The sequence below is a fragment of the Sinohyriopsis cumingii genome, chromosome 4 (assembly GCF_028554795.1).
Source record: "Sinohyriopsis cumingii isolate HCF-2022 chromosome 4, ASM2855479v2, whole genome shotgun sequence".
NCBI lineage: Eukaryota > Metazoa > Mollusca > Bivalvia > Unionida > Unionidae > Sinohyriopsis > Sinohyriopsis cumingii.
In genome coordinates this window covers 25,174,997-25,189,529 of record NC_142964.1, presented here as the reverse complement: position 1 = coordinate 25,189,529, position 14,533 = coordinate 25,174,997, and the positions used below count along the sequence as shown (strand labels likewise).

Below are 14,533 nucleotides of genomic sequence, written 5' to 3'. Positions count from 1 at the left end.
CATCAACTAGAACAGCGCCATCTTCCAGAAAAAAATGAACATGGATTATGTCAGGAAAGAGACAAGATAAAGTGTAAATCACATTAATATGTTTTTTATAGCGATATGTTTCAGTTTCCGGTAGAGAGAATTTAGTATCTAAACAACCGAGGTATAGTGCCCTGCACAATGACAACTCACACGGTAGTCGACGTGGATTGATCCCATGATAGGATTCGTACTAGCACTCTTTTGGTCTCGAGTCCGGGAGACTGATCTGCTATATGTTAGAGGATTTCACTGTAGACCGGGGAGAGGGCTGTGTTAAATGGGGTCGAACGATTTGAGATACAAACGGGAATGTAACATAGGCGCCATGTTGACTCATATATGTTTTGCAACTGTGGATATCAGAATAAAAGCGATCACAGCAATGATACTTTCTAGTAGAAAATGCTTAATTTCACATCCCAACATTTAACATCAAAGAAGCTAGCCACAATGAATGGATAACGATAATGCATGGTAAACTACACTCTTAATACCCTTGACAAAGATATAGACCATGTGAAATCCGAAGCCGCACTTAACACTTAACCCATGCATTAAAATTTAAAGAACTGCTTCCTAATTATGAAAACGAATTTTCCCGAGCCATTACAAAACTTGACTATGAATCATGAGGTCTGAGTGCTAGGCAAGAGGTCATTGCCTTTATAATTGCCTTGTTGGGAACAGCAAGCAAGCGGGAAGGTTGATTAACAATGTGTCACTGAAGCGAAATTGGGTGAAAGTTGTAAACGACGCAACGTATCATCAATGGAATTTTCGAGCTTTTATATCCACAGATATAACGCATATGTGAACTATTATATATTGTTATATCTCTTTGATTTATCATAGTAATGTCTATGTTTCTGATCGTAGTAATGTTTGTGTTTCTGATCATAGTAATGTTTATGTTTCTGTACCATATGAATCTGCATAATATCATAACATTATGTACATGTCTAATGATTTATTACATTATGTAGTTTTACGTCTAAAATGTTCTAGTCAGCACTTAGTAAGAACCCAGAAAATGTACTCCACGCATGGTGAATGTAAAACGGCTGCTCTCCCCATGGACCATGTTTAACCATCCTCGCCGAATCCCCTTTGTACATACGAATAACCAACATATTACTTCCTGGAGCAAAGTATTTCGGGTCTCCGGAGTACAGCCAAAGTTTTAAATCTTCGTTTATCTTCAACGCTGTTTCAAGTATTCTTGAAGCCCCAAGAATGTGCGAAAAGAATACGTACGTTCCACCGACGGGGGCTATAAATTTTCCGTTTGTATGATTGTAGGCACTTCCGTCGTTGTGAATAACATCACTGAATACAATAGTGTCCCAGGGAGTGATGTTTTGTATTATAGGCGATATTCGAGCGGAAAATGATACACGGCGATTAACTTGCTTTTCAAATTCTGATAGTTTCAAACCATTGACTTTTAATGTTTCTTGTACAGACTGAAGCGCCCTTCTCAAACAGCAGCTGGATTTGTTCATGCCGTGGCTTTGACAAACATTTACATAGCTTAGATTTAGTTGACAAACTTGATTTGAAACGCCATCGATATATGCATCCATCTGGTTTCTAGCATTTGAGGCGGAACTATTGAGCTCGTTTTGTTTCCTTTCCATATGATACAATTCTGATCCTAGGCTCGTTAAAGATTTCTCTGTGGATGATTTGAAATCCATGAGTTCATTCACTTGATCAGAAGCTGTTCTTAAATCTGATTGCAAATCTTCTTGTTTTGAACTAAGTTCACTAACTCTTTTCTCCGTCTGTTTTCTCCATTGCTTTTCTTCGCCAAATGCTTTTTTAAGGACAATGATGTTATGTCGTAGATCATTGTTGTCATTTTTCAAAATTTGATTCTGATAGTTCGCATTACGAACGTCGTTTTGCAATTGTTCGATGATACTTTGCTGGGTCTTTAAATTGGCTCTTAAAATATCCATCTCCTCGGGACTTTTTGGATGATCGTTTGTGAACTTTTGTTCTTGTAACTGATGGACAGTATTTTGAAGTTCTATTCTCAGTCTCCGTTCAGTGTCCAGATCTCTCCGTAGAACCAGAATATCAGATGCCAACCTTAGGTCCACCATGTCCAACCTCTTCCTCAGGCTTTCCAACTCAGTGGGTACGTCTGCCATATGTACACAATCAATGGCCATCACCATAATGGCGAAACACAGATGCCACAAACTCCTCATATCCTTGTATTATAGGGCAGCTGTAATTGATAGAATCAAAAATATAATAACGTATCATCATTTATGATAGGTCAAATTACAATTAAATATGTTAGTTTGATACACGTCTATCAACGCATTACTCCAGGAAGAGCTACATTAACGTAAAGACTGACACTTTATGTACTCTCTCTTAAAATATTAAAAAGATAGCAAATGGAAACGTTATATGACTAGACCAAACATTCATTATTTCTCTAGTAAAAGGATTGGTTGATCGATTGGCCTAGTTTGAATCGTTCAAATCCACTAAATATAGGCAGAGAGTTTAAAGCCACGAGAACTACGCGAATCTGCAGTGACGTAATGTTACGAGTCTTTGGTCACAAAATTAAGTAACAAAAAAGAAGTAAAACAGGTTTATAAAATTTAAGAAACAATTTAATCATCAAAGTTTAAAATGGAAATATGAGAGGAACTCACACTATTATGAAGTGAATCCTACTTAGTCCTTATAAAGGTCTATGAAAGTCCTAAATAAATGTTAATTCCTTATAAATTTCAATCCCGGAAATGTACTGGTCCTCAAGAATGGTGACACTGTCAAGATGGCGTTGTCCAGAATTCCTCCGAATAATTTTTAACAGTTCTAGAATAATATTATAGTCCGAATAATGAGCACTTTCTATCTCCACTGAACTGTCCCCGAATTTATTGTCAGCTCGAATAATATCTACGTACAACATAAAACGCGTCTGCAGACTTAAAACAGGAACATAATAAGTGTCAAAGACTCCAAATATCGTAATGAATCTGATTGCTTAACTTTCTCTTTATGGCAGTAGACCCACGTGACAGCATTAACTACTGATTTTAAGTCGAATTAAACATATTCACTTGACCTAGCACAACCAACGGGAGGCCACATAATTATTCTTGAAACATCAATATCCCATCAGTCACAGAGAAACTACGCCATAGGCGCCATTTTAAGTCTTATTAGTAAGATGTATGTGTGTGTGTGTTATTTGGATTGTTAACGTTGTTTTAACGAGGTTTCAGTCATATCGCTACGATGTATACAGACTGGTAGTTTATAGTGGTGTCTAGCATTGGGCATCACGTCGCAGACATGTAGCATTATGTCCCACCCAGTCACATGATCATAACAGGCCGACCAGTCCTAATACTAAACTCTTAATCCTGAGCTCCTACGGAGGCAGCTGCTAGTACCAGTTATGCAAGTCCATGGTGTGACAAAGCCAGGGCTCTAACCCTCGACGTCCCGCATCCGAGGCGGACACTCTAGCCATTTAGGCCACCGGATCGGTGCATTAGTTCGATGATTATTACTAATTGCATTACATACGTAAACATATATTTATAAATTCTATGAACCAACCAGTGGCCTAGTGTCAGAGAACCACAACTGTAGCAGACCCAAGCTGATCCAAGAACACACAGCCTATTAGTTGGGAACAAGGCACTCTTACCACTGAACCACCGCGAATTCTGCCTCCATTGATCGTCTCAAAAAATATGCAGGAGAGCCGATCTGGCCTATTTCACGCCCGAAAGTCAGCAATGGGTGGGGTGGGGTGGGGTGGGGTGGGGTGGGGTGGGGTGGGGTGGGGTGGGGTTTCACTCAGGTATAGCTTCCAAGATAGTATTGAATCTATGCATGGGAAACAGAACTTAGACTAGAATTGAAGAGAAATACTGCGATTCACTGCATCAATTGTGATCTATCTTATACAACGTTCTCTTTAAAGTTTTATATTGTTACTCCATCTAGTGTTGAAAGTATTCTACCTGGTTTTAAGAGCAAACGGTCACGTGATCGCTAGTGGTCAGCACAATATCCGAAGAAACAGAAGAAGTGGCAGCCGCTTTCGCTACACTTAGGAAAGTAGAATTGGAAGTCAATTTAAACACTGTACCTCAAGAAGAGGAAGAAGCCCTGGAGAAGGAAGAAGCTGAGACTAAGGCCCATGACAATATCTTTGAAGCAGCGGTAGAACCAGGGTAGGATTGTCAGTCAAATGCTTTACGATGGTTATGGCCAGCGTACCATGGACTCTGTACTAAACTAATACGCGATGCGCAACAGCTCATTCTCCTCATGACTACAGTGGAGTAAAAAGCAAAAGCTGAAGCATCGCCGATAACATATGAAGAAGATGTACGACCTCTTGATGGGAATCGGTACTAAGTACGCTTTACAATGGATGTCAGCTGCCACTACACTGTTCCACACATTTACAAGCTCATAGATTCATGAGACCAGAATTGCAATCCGGACGTGTATTCACAGAGAGACTCACTACTTCAGGATTACATGCAGAAAAGGCAGTTGTGCGAATCACTCACACCTTTCAAAGTCCAGATGCATCTGACCAATCGCACATGAACCCACCATCGAATGCTGCTTCACTCATCGATGACATGCCGCATGTGCCTCAATTTCGCATGTCGAAGCGAGATGTATGACAGACTTTGGCCAAATATCTGAACTCGCCATGAACTCGTCAACACGGTGCTCTTCAAGTTCGACCGTAGAGAGGAACTTGATGTATTGTAAAAATACATAGGACACGAGTCCTCAGAGCATGTGAAGAGGAACAGGTCAGGACATATAAATATATAACCCTGCAATAGGTCTGAAGACGGTATGGGACTGACTGGATGCATGTTACGCACCCCCCCCCCCAGGTCATTGAAAACTCGCTCTTCGATGCATTATAGAAATTTATAACTATTTATATCAAAGATAATCAAAAGCTACGAGATCTTGGAGACCTGTTAATGAAAATCGAATTGGCCAAAGCTGCCAGGCCTCAGACACCCATCGTGGAAAAACTGCAACACATTTTACAAGAGAAATGGATCTCGCAAGGCTGAAGATATAAGGAGGAAAATACAGTCCCATTCCCACATTCCATATTCTTTTTCAATCTTTACTCGTGATCTAGCTAAAACAAGGTATGATCCAAGTTTCGAATTTAGTGCATCGGGCGCATCGAATTCAAATGTTTTCAAGTAAGACACAAAAACATCTATATCTCCCATTTACCATCTATGGGAGGTTATTACTTCAAGAGCTTACTTCAGAAGCAAGAGAATGGGATACTACACTACCCAAAACAAAAGCTACAGGAGGGGTGGAAGGATTCTCTGCTGACTCTCTAACAGCTCCTGATTCCGCGTACTTACACCGCAAAACTCTTTCTCTGCAGAACTGGGCCGAGAGTTATGTCTCTTCTCAGATGTCTCAACAAAAACAAAGTCAGCCGTGACCTGATTAAAAAACCACAGATACAAAAGGAATGCACTACTTGGGGTCGAAAAATCTAAGAATACTCCGCAACCCACACAAATTATTCCTAGACAAAAGCCAAGTTGAGCTCTATTAGCAGCAAAAAAAAAGCGGAACTGATTTTAGATCAAATGGATATAAAACCCGACGTCATGAAGTTCTACACGGACAGCAAAGTAGTGTTGGCATACATACACAACCAAACCAGACATATGTTTATAACAACAACAGTATGGAACGTATCAGGAGGTCAACGCACCAATCGCAATGGCATGTTACTACTGACAGAAAGCCCACAGACCACACTGCTAGATCTGATCAAGCAGTTCATCTGATGTCCACAACATATGTTATTACCAGCATTCCTGCTACACGACGACAATATGCCCCCGGCTGTGGCAGACCCTTTCGAATTTGTGGACCCTGGATCAGACACAGAAATTCGTCCTCAGGTCACAACCCTTGCTACCAGTTATACATCTGAAAATCAACTTGGCTCATACCTCTTCAAACGTTTTTCAAACTGGACATCGCTCATAACAAGCTATAGCGCATCTTATCCACATCCTATCATGGCGCATCTAATGATGGATCATGTAGTTGGTTGTCGTAGCTGGCACCACACTGCAAGACCACGCACCATTGATGAACTCATCTGGGCAAAGAAAATTATCCGCTGAGTACAGCATGAATAAGGGGCGTAAACAAGAAAGAAGATATTCCCGAGGGTAGCTCCTTTAAATGTTGGACACTATTATCGAAGATGATGAGATTCAATCCTCCATTTCTGTAAACCAGGGTACTCATTTTGAACTCCAGCGTTTTCTAGTTCTGTCCGCTCTCGTTGCAGCATTGCAAAGCTATATCTATGAGTACTTATTAATGTGATAACACTCGATACTTTGGACATAATTGTTAATGTATATAATATAGTTTTATACGTGAATTTCTTGTGGCGTGAATAAGGAGACATTCAAAAGAAAACCATTCAGATGTGAAGTTTGCTATTCAAATGTGATGTTATGCATTTCAGACAGCAATAACAGAAGCCATTCTAGCATTTGTTGTAACACAAGTAGTTTCATTCGATGGTTAATTGTAGCGTGTTTAATGACATGAAATGATGATTCAAGAATGCAGCAAATGAGCATAAATAATTGTTAATATACAGCATCACATACAAATTTGCATATTTTGTGTTTTAGTTTAAAGATAAACACATTACATATTGTCGCATGTATGTGCAGATACGCATTCCCTCAGTATTCAAGGGTGTATTGAGTTGATAATTTCTACAGTTGGGCTACAACAGGCTTGACAAGAATATCCGGTAGGTGAAAACATTTGACTTAACCAGGTCTTATCCTTCGTCTTGCTTTACAGGAGTCTTATTTCGTCATCATTGTATTTCTCAAACTATATCTTGGAACATCTTCGGAATATATTTCAACATGGTATTGATTATAACTATTTAGTTTTAAAACAAAAATAGCAGGTTATAAGGATTGTCTTTGCTATCAAAGACAAAGGTCTCAAAGGATAAAACTTTTGTCAATCACCTGCTCGAATTAGTCAGATACAGCGGTTTGATTGGTTCAATGCCAGTGATGACATCAGTGCGAATTATCAATACTGTATCTCCTTTTCATTTTTTTTCTTCAGTTTTATACTGCTTCCGATTATACAACAGACTGTGTTCAGTTTATAAGGAGAGTTTTGAATAAATTCTACTAGATTCTAAGGAGCATTCTTGTCTTCGTATGTTTAGTTAAAAATGAGTTAAGTAATCTGTTTAGTTGAGCAGTGTTATGCGCGACAAGAACAACATAAAAAATAGTCTGTACAAACATGTATTAAACTGGTATTGTTTGTCCTCAACCATTAAAGTCGTACAGCTCTTGATTACTACAGTTCACCACATCCGAATTTATGTACAAGGAATATGCAATGAAGAAAAGATATTGTGGAAATTACACTAATCTGTGTTTTTTTACTTTCTGTTAACAGAGAAGAGATCAACATTTGTGCAAATAAGCCGCTCACTTAAAATGGAGAGGACGGGTTGGTGCTTGTCCCTTCATTATTTATGAAGATTACATAGCAACGTATTTACGAGGTTGACCATATTATTCTATAAAGAGAACATATTGTGTGGGTTACATTATTCCGTGAATCTGCATTGATATCTTTCATTTCCCGATAAAGAGAAGATGCAACTTTACAGCAGTGTAAGTCTTCCTTGCGTTGCGTGATGAAAAGTATGACAGCATACGACATTCCTGTTCGAGGGCAGACGTCATCTCACATCTCACATCTCATACTACACTGTTTCTGTGGCGCCTATATTAAATTCCATTTTGGCAAAAGTACTTTCATTCTCTTAACACAGCCCACCTCTCCCCTCCCCCTTTTGTGACTAAAGTAACATGCTCTCTCTCTCTCTCCCTGTGTGTGTCTGTGTGTGTTTGATACAAGATAAGTTTGAAATTAGTAATGAATCGATTTGAGCGGCGTTGTACTTAGAATGTTAGAGAAGCAGTTAAGTGACACATCTCCGTTGATATTTTAGGATTAGAGAACATATAGAGTTAAACAACGCTGGTTATAGATCGACTTTGATTGTATGTGTATGTCGTAAATTCAATAGAATATATCCCTTCAATATGAATATAACCAGATTATACAGTGCTACATTAGAAATAGCATTTAAGACAAATGACTACTTACCACTCCAGACAGCGAGGAAAACATGGACTAAGAAAGAAAGCATTTATTTTACGCACGTAATAGGATCAGATGTCTGGATGTTTGAATTGTGAGAAAAGAAAATGAGGGTCACATAACATCTCGGTTAATTTGACATCCGGTATTTGACTGTAGTGGGCTCTCATACGATACGTAATCTTCTCTCTCACTCACAGAAACTTGAAAACCATTGTATCCTGTACTGTAAAGAAAACAATTGATTCTGCTGGGTCGTATATATATATATATATATATATATATATATATATATTTAACTTTACTGATAGAACTATGGGAATTATGGACAGTTAACAGTGATCATCACTGAGAGGACCTATAGAAGAGTGATAATCTCAGAAGTGACTTTTTGGTCACTGAACTAGGTCACAGCCTTTATCGCCCTTGCGTTTTGCTCCCATTAGTAAAAGTGCCACATGTTATGTGCAATCTGTGGAAAGTGAAGTGACTAAACAAGCGGATAGAGCCTGTTGACATATCAGTAACCAACACAGCCGTAATTATCACACTGCCCTGGTAGACATGATTGTTCATTGTTTTTGGTACTTCTATTGTTACGACTCTATAGTCTTAAACTAAGTACCGGAAACGAGTAAAACGTGTTTTGTAAATTTCAATAAACAATTGATTTATCTAAAATACAAGTTGACAATTTTGAAAACAATTTAAAAGTATTCTGAATTAAACCCAAAATAGTCCTACAAGTTATTTCTCAAGCTCAAAAATATAGTGTATTCCGAATGAATTTCGGTGGTGTTCTGAATATATTCCAGTTTTAATGTTTTGATATGCTTGTAGTGTCATCTGTACGAATGTGTCATCAGTTTGATATATCGCTATCATATAATCCAAAAAGTCCTTAAATGAATTCACAATAATGCAAAAAATGATTTAGTCCGAAAATGGTGTTCACATTGTAATTTCAATGAATAATTTAATAAATAAATCATCTGAAATTAAAACATGCGCACGACATTAAGACTGTTTAAGCATTTGATGTTAAGACTGAAATGAGTAATTCTGATGCAAACAACATTTATGTACAAAAGCTAAGTCACAATAACAGAGTCATGATGATGGTAATTTTTACATCAGATCTGAAAACAATTTTCTTCTAGAACGTTCTTAGTTTCTAAAACAAACTAGACCTTGTATTTAATATCTGCAATGTTTAAAACTCCAATTAATAATGATCTTATTATATAATCTAAATTCATAGAGAAATATCAGATATGTAATATACTGGCTACAAAATAGGAAGGCATTAGTTAGGTAGGCCCTTAATTCAATTACTGACCAAGGTCAGTCACATAATATGGAGAGAAAAGCCAACATACAATAGAAATTAAACATACATAGCAAAAAGATTAAAAATATGTATGTAATAAAGCTTTCGTTTTACATATTAGTCAAATATGCATATAATTAAAATTACCTAAGATGATGTCATATGAATAACACAACATATATATCAAGCAATAAAGTACTTCCATACACGTGAAATTGCCTTTGCATTTGAATTACATATTTTTCATTTCCAATTATGTCAATGCAGTCATCCATTCTTAGAAATGAATCTGTTCTGGTCACATTGTTCACTTTTCTATAATCTCTGCAGATGCGGGAAGTATTATCTGGTTTCGGTACTAGAATACACGGCGAACTCCAGTTACTTTTTTTCTAGGTTATGCTGAATTTCCTTTTTCAGATATTCCTGTTTAAGATACTTCATCCTGCGAGGATACTGTTCATTGATGTAGAATCTGTTCATTGATGTAGAATCTGTTCATTGATATAGAATACGCTCATTGATGTAGAATACGCTCATTGGTGTAGAATCTGTTTATTGATATAGAATCTGCTCATTGATGTAGAATCTGTTTATTGATGTAGAATCTGCTCATTGATGTAGAATCTGTTCATTGATGTAGAATCTGTTCATTGATGTAGAATCTGTTCATTGATGTAGAATCTGTTCATTGATGTAGAATCTGTTTATTGATGTAGAATCTGTTTATTGATGTAGAATCTGTTTATTGATGTAGAATCTGTTCATTGATGTAGAATCTGTTCATTGATGTAGAATCTGTTCATTGATGTAGAATCTGTTCATTGATGTAGAATCTGTTCATTGATGTAGAATCTGTTCATTGATGTAGAATCTGTTCATTGATGTAGAATCTGTTCATTGATGTAGAATCTGTTTATTGATGTAGAATCTGCTCATTGATGTAGAATCTGTTCATTGATGTAGAATACGCTCATTGGTGTAGAATCTGTTTATTGATGTAGAATCTGCTCATTGATGTAGAATCTGTTCATTGATGTAGAATCTGTTCATTGATGTAGAATCTGCTCATTGATGTAGAATCTGTTCATTGATGTAGAATCTGTTCATTGATGTAGAATCTGCTCATTGATGTAGAATCTGTTCATTGATGTAGAATCTGTTCATTGATGTAGAATCTGTTCATTGATGTAGAATCTGTTCATTGATGTAGAATCTGTTCATTGATGTAGAATCTGTTCATTGATGTAGAATCTGTTCATTGATGTAGAATACGCTCATTGGTGTAGAATCTGTTTATTGATATAGAATCTGCTCATTGATGTAGAATCTGTTTATTGATGTAGAATCTGCTCATTGATGTAGAATCTGTTCATTGATGTAGAATCTGTTCATTGATGTAGAATCTGCTCATTGATGTAGAATCTGCTCATTGATGTAGAATCTGTTCATTGATGTAGAATCTGCTCATTGATGTAGAATCTGTTCATTGATGTAGAATCTGTTCATTCATGTAGAATCTGCTATTTGAACGTCATGGTATATTAATTTGTTCGTATTAGATGTGATGTCGTGTGATTTGGATTTTTAACCTAGCTTTAACAATTTTTCAGTCATATCGCTACGATGTCGAAGTGTAGCAGTTTATAGTGATGTCTAGCACTGGGACATCATGCAACAGACATGTAGCATGATGTCCCACTCAGTCACATTATCCTGACACCAGGCCGACCAGTCCTAACATTATCCTTTTAATGCTGAACGCCGAGCGAAGCAGCTGTTAGTACCATTTTTAAAAGTCTTTGGTATGACTCGGACGTGAATCGCACACACGACCTTAAGCATCAGAGGCGGACGCTCTAACCATAGGCCACCGCAGTGGTCTGTTTGTGTTGGAAGATCTGGACACAAACACTCATATTCACATAATAGCTCTTTTAGTTAATTATTCATTCTTTTCTTGTTACTGTTTATGTGAGCATTTCTGGTCGAGATTATTCAAGATTTCTGAATTTCGACAATTGTTCATAACAAAGTCACTACAGTCCGAATGCATTACATCGCTCACATCCTCTTTTCTTGTTGGATACCAGAGTGGTACATTGAATGAATAACTAACGGGGCTATCTCTACCAACATCTTCATTTAACGTATTTATATGGCAATGTTGCCTCTATTTTTACCACCCTGTAGTGTTAATGATATAATTTAAGTCTCTTACTTTTTCAACTGTATAAGGATGATACTATTTAGCATGAATAGGATCTTGAGGTATGGGCAAGAAAGCCAGACTTTATCACCACTCTGGTATGGGCAAGAAAGCCAGAACATTATCATCACTCTGGTATGGGCAAGAAAGCCAGAACGTTATCACCACTCTGGTATGGGCAAGAAAGCCAGAACTTTATCATCACTCTGGTATGGGCAAGAAAGCCAGAACTTTATCACCACTCTGGTATGGGCAAGAAAGTCAGAACTTTATCACCACTCTGGTATGGGCAAGAAAGCCAGAACTTTATCACCACTCTGGTATGGGCAAGAAAACCAGAACTTTATCACCACTCTGGTATGGGCAAGAAAGCCAGAATTTTATGCCGGAAGGTTATCGCCACTCAGGTATGGGCAAGAAAGCTAGAACAGTATGTCAGAAGGTTATTGCCACTCAGATATGGGCAAGAAAGGCAGAACTTTATCACCAGGCTGAAAGCTTTTTTCCCTTCTATTTCTGTCATTCTTTATTTTCATTTTGCATTGAGTAGAATGAAAACTGGTTCCTGATATTTCACAATCCTTTGACAATTTATATTTGAATTCAGAAATATAGTGAAGAAGAACAATTTCTTAATCTTTCGTCTAAAGAAGTTTCTCTTTAAACAATTATTTTTGGTTCACGGACAGTATGTCCAAAACGGGCTCTAAAAGGACCAAAACCTAATGATTCTTGAAATGATTTTCCAATTTCAAACAACGGTAAATGAACACCTTCGTCCTAATCCTTTCCTGTATCAAGCGATGTGACTTAATCATATTCTTCAAAGTTTGGTGAAATATTTCCAAAGCCCCTTGACTTTCGGTGTGATAGACAGCAGACTTAAACTGTTGGAAACCTAATCCCTGCATAATTTGCTAAAAAATTTCAGACATGTAATTTGACTCTTGATCAGATTGAACCGATTGGGACGGCCAAAAAGTGTAAAAAGATTTACTATGGCTTAAGTTTTAATAGTCCTCAAAAGAAATTGCTTCTCGGAATCTTGTGGACGCACACATAATCGGCAAAAAATATTGGTGCCAGTCTTAACATTAGGTAAGGGCCGAAAACACAGTCTATCATTATTCTGCTGAATATTTCGTCAAATGCTACGATAGGGTGCAGATGAGCTTTAGCTACCATTCGATTAGATTTTCTTACCGTTCTTCAAGTGCGACAAGATTTACAGTATTAGCAGCGGGGGGGGGGGGGGGGGGGCGAATCCGACATTTTGTCCAATCGTTATTTTGCTTAATTAATACTTTCTGCAACTCAACGATCTAGTGTCGTCAGCGCCCGGTAAAAAAAAAACGACGACGTCGTTGGGGGATCGTCCAATCGTCATTTGGTTTAATTAACACCTTCTGCGCGTCGATCCCCAGCGTCGTCAGCGTCCGGTAAGCACATCGACGACCGCGTCGATGTCATTGCCCCCCCTGCTGCTATGATCTTACAAACAGAGTAACCACTAACTCCTCCTCTTGTAGATCAATTAGGTTATTTGACTGATCGGTGAGTCTGAAATTAATTCTCGTTAAAAACCGATTATGGCATCTCATATAGACCGGATTAATCGGACTCTCAACTATTAAAAATCCGGGAGGGGCTGTTGGTGAAAACGAATAAAGGATATACCCCTGTTGAGCCTGATTTGATTGCTTGGTATCCACCTGGTAACTCCCTTCGATAGCATCACACACTAGATTGATTGCTATCACCGATGCGATATTTACGTTGTATGGGGCAATATGCCTACCACCATCTCCGTTATCGTGTCTGAGGATATGAGTTGATGGACTGAGAAAATCTCTTAATGATTTTCTTAGTTCTGGCGCGTTGTATCCTGGAAACCTAAAATTGGGTAAATTGGCTTCTATAATATTATTCTGGGTTAGAAATTTTTGTTTATTATCATCGCTGTTAGCAGATATTGTCTCAACAATTCGTTTATTAATATATTCCATGTCTGATATAAGTTGATTTAACACCTCAACGTGTTTTCGTGCTTTTGTTTTCCGTAGCTGTTCTAGTTGTGATTGGCAAATACGATTAATCTCGGCAAAATACCCATTAATATCACTTAATTTAACTGTGGCCTCGCCGGACAATTTAGGAGTTTCCTTATACGGAAATATCCATTGCATGGTATTCCTGTCTTGAAATATAAACTTGCTGGGTAATAACGCGCCTTTCATGATAGACAAATCAATTCGATAAGCGGGATTAATCTCATGATACGATTGATCATTCGTGTGTAAGTCCGCGGGGATTTCATGAGGTGGATTCTTAGGCCATCCTAGTATGGTTCTTATTGAACTGTTATAGATATCAACCATATACCCCGGTGTGCTTATTTCAATCGTCGACGATAACGTCGGTTCATGAACCGTAATAGCAATTTTTGACTCTTTTCCTGTGATCGATTTTATCCTGCGTTGAAATTCTTTATCGATTTGTTCTATTTGGTATGACCCAGTTGGTACTGTAACCTTCTTCCAGTCTGGGGTCCCATCGGGTTTATTTGTCCATGCAAAAACCAGCGAGTTATTAGGTTGTTGTCCGTTAAATGCGTCCGCTCGGATATTAGGCCAACTGTGATATATTCGCAATTTTGCCAGCGCTATTTCCTTCACTGGAACCGGTGATGGAAAGTTCACACTGAATTCGGGTTTTGTTGACGTTATCGATAT

The 14,533-nt window shown here is 37.9% G+C and overlaps 1 protein-coding gene across 1 annotated transcript; it reads right to left on the bottom strand.

Annotated features, from left to right (window-relative positions):
- Positions 1-801: 801 nt before the first annotated feature.
- LOC149800827 (uncharacterized) lies at positions 802-8,401 on the bottom strand. Its single transcript, XM_089954828.1, has 2 exons — positions 8,269-8,401; positions 802-2,266 (listed from the first exon to the last, which is right to left on the bottom strand). Exon 2 carries the CDS (start codon positions 2,244-2,246, stop codon positions 1,032-1,034), a length of 1,215 nt encoding a protein of 404 aa, XP_089810954.1. The 5' UTR covers positions 2,247-2,266; positions 8,269-8,401; the 3' UTR covers positions 802-1,031.
- Between the last annotated feature and the right edge of the window lie 6,132 nt (positions 8,402-14,533).

Excerpts from the sequence above, each read along its gene's own strand:
- LOC149800827 (XM_089954828.1), bottom strand. The coding sequence starts at position 2,246 with ATGAGGAGTTTGTGGCATCTGTGTTTCGCCATTATGGTGATGGCCATT.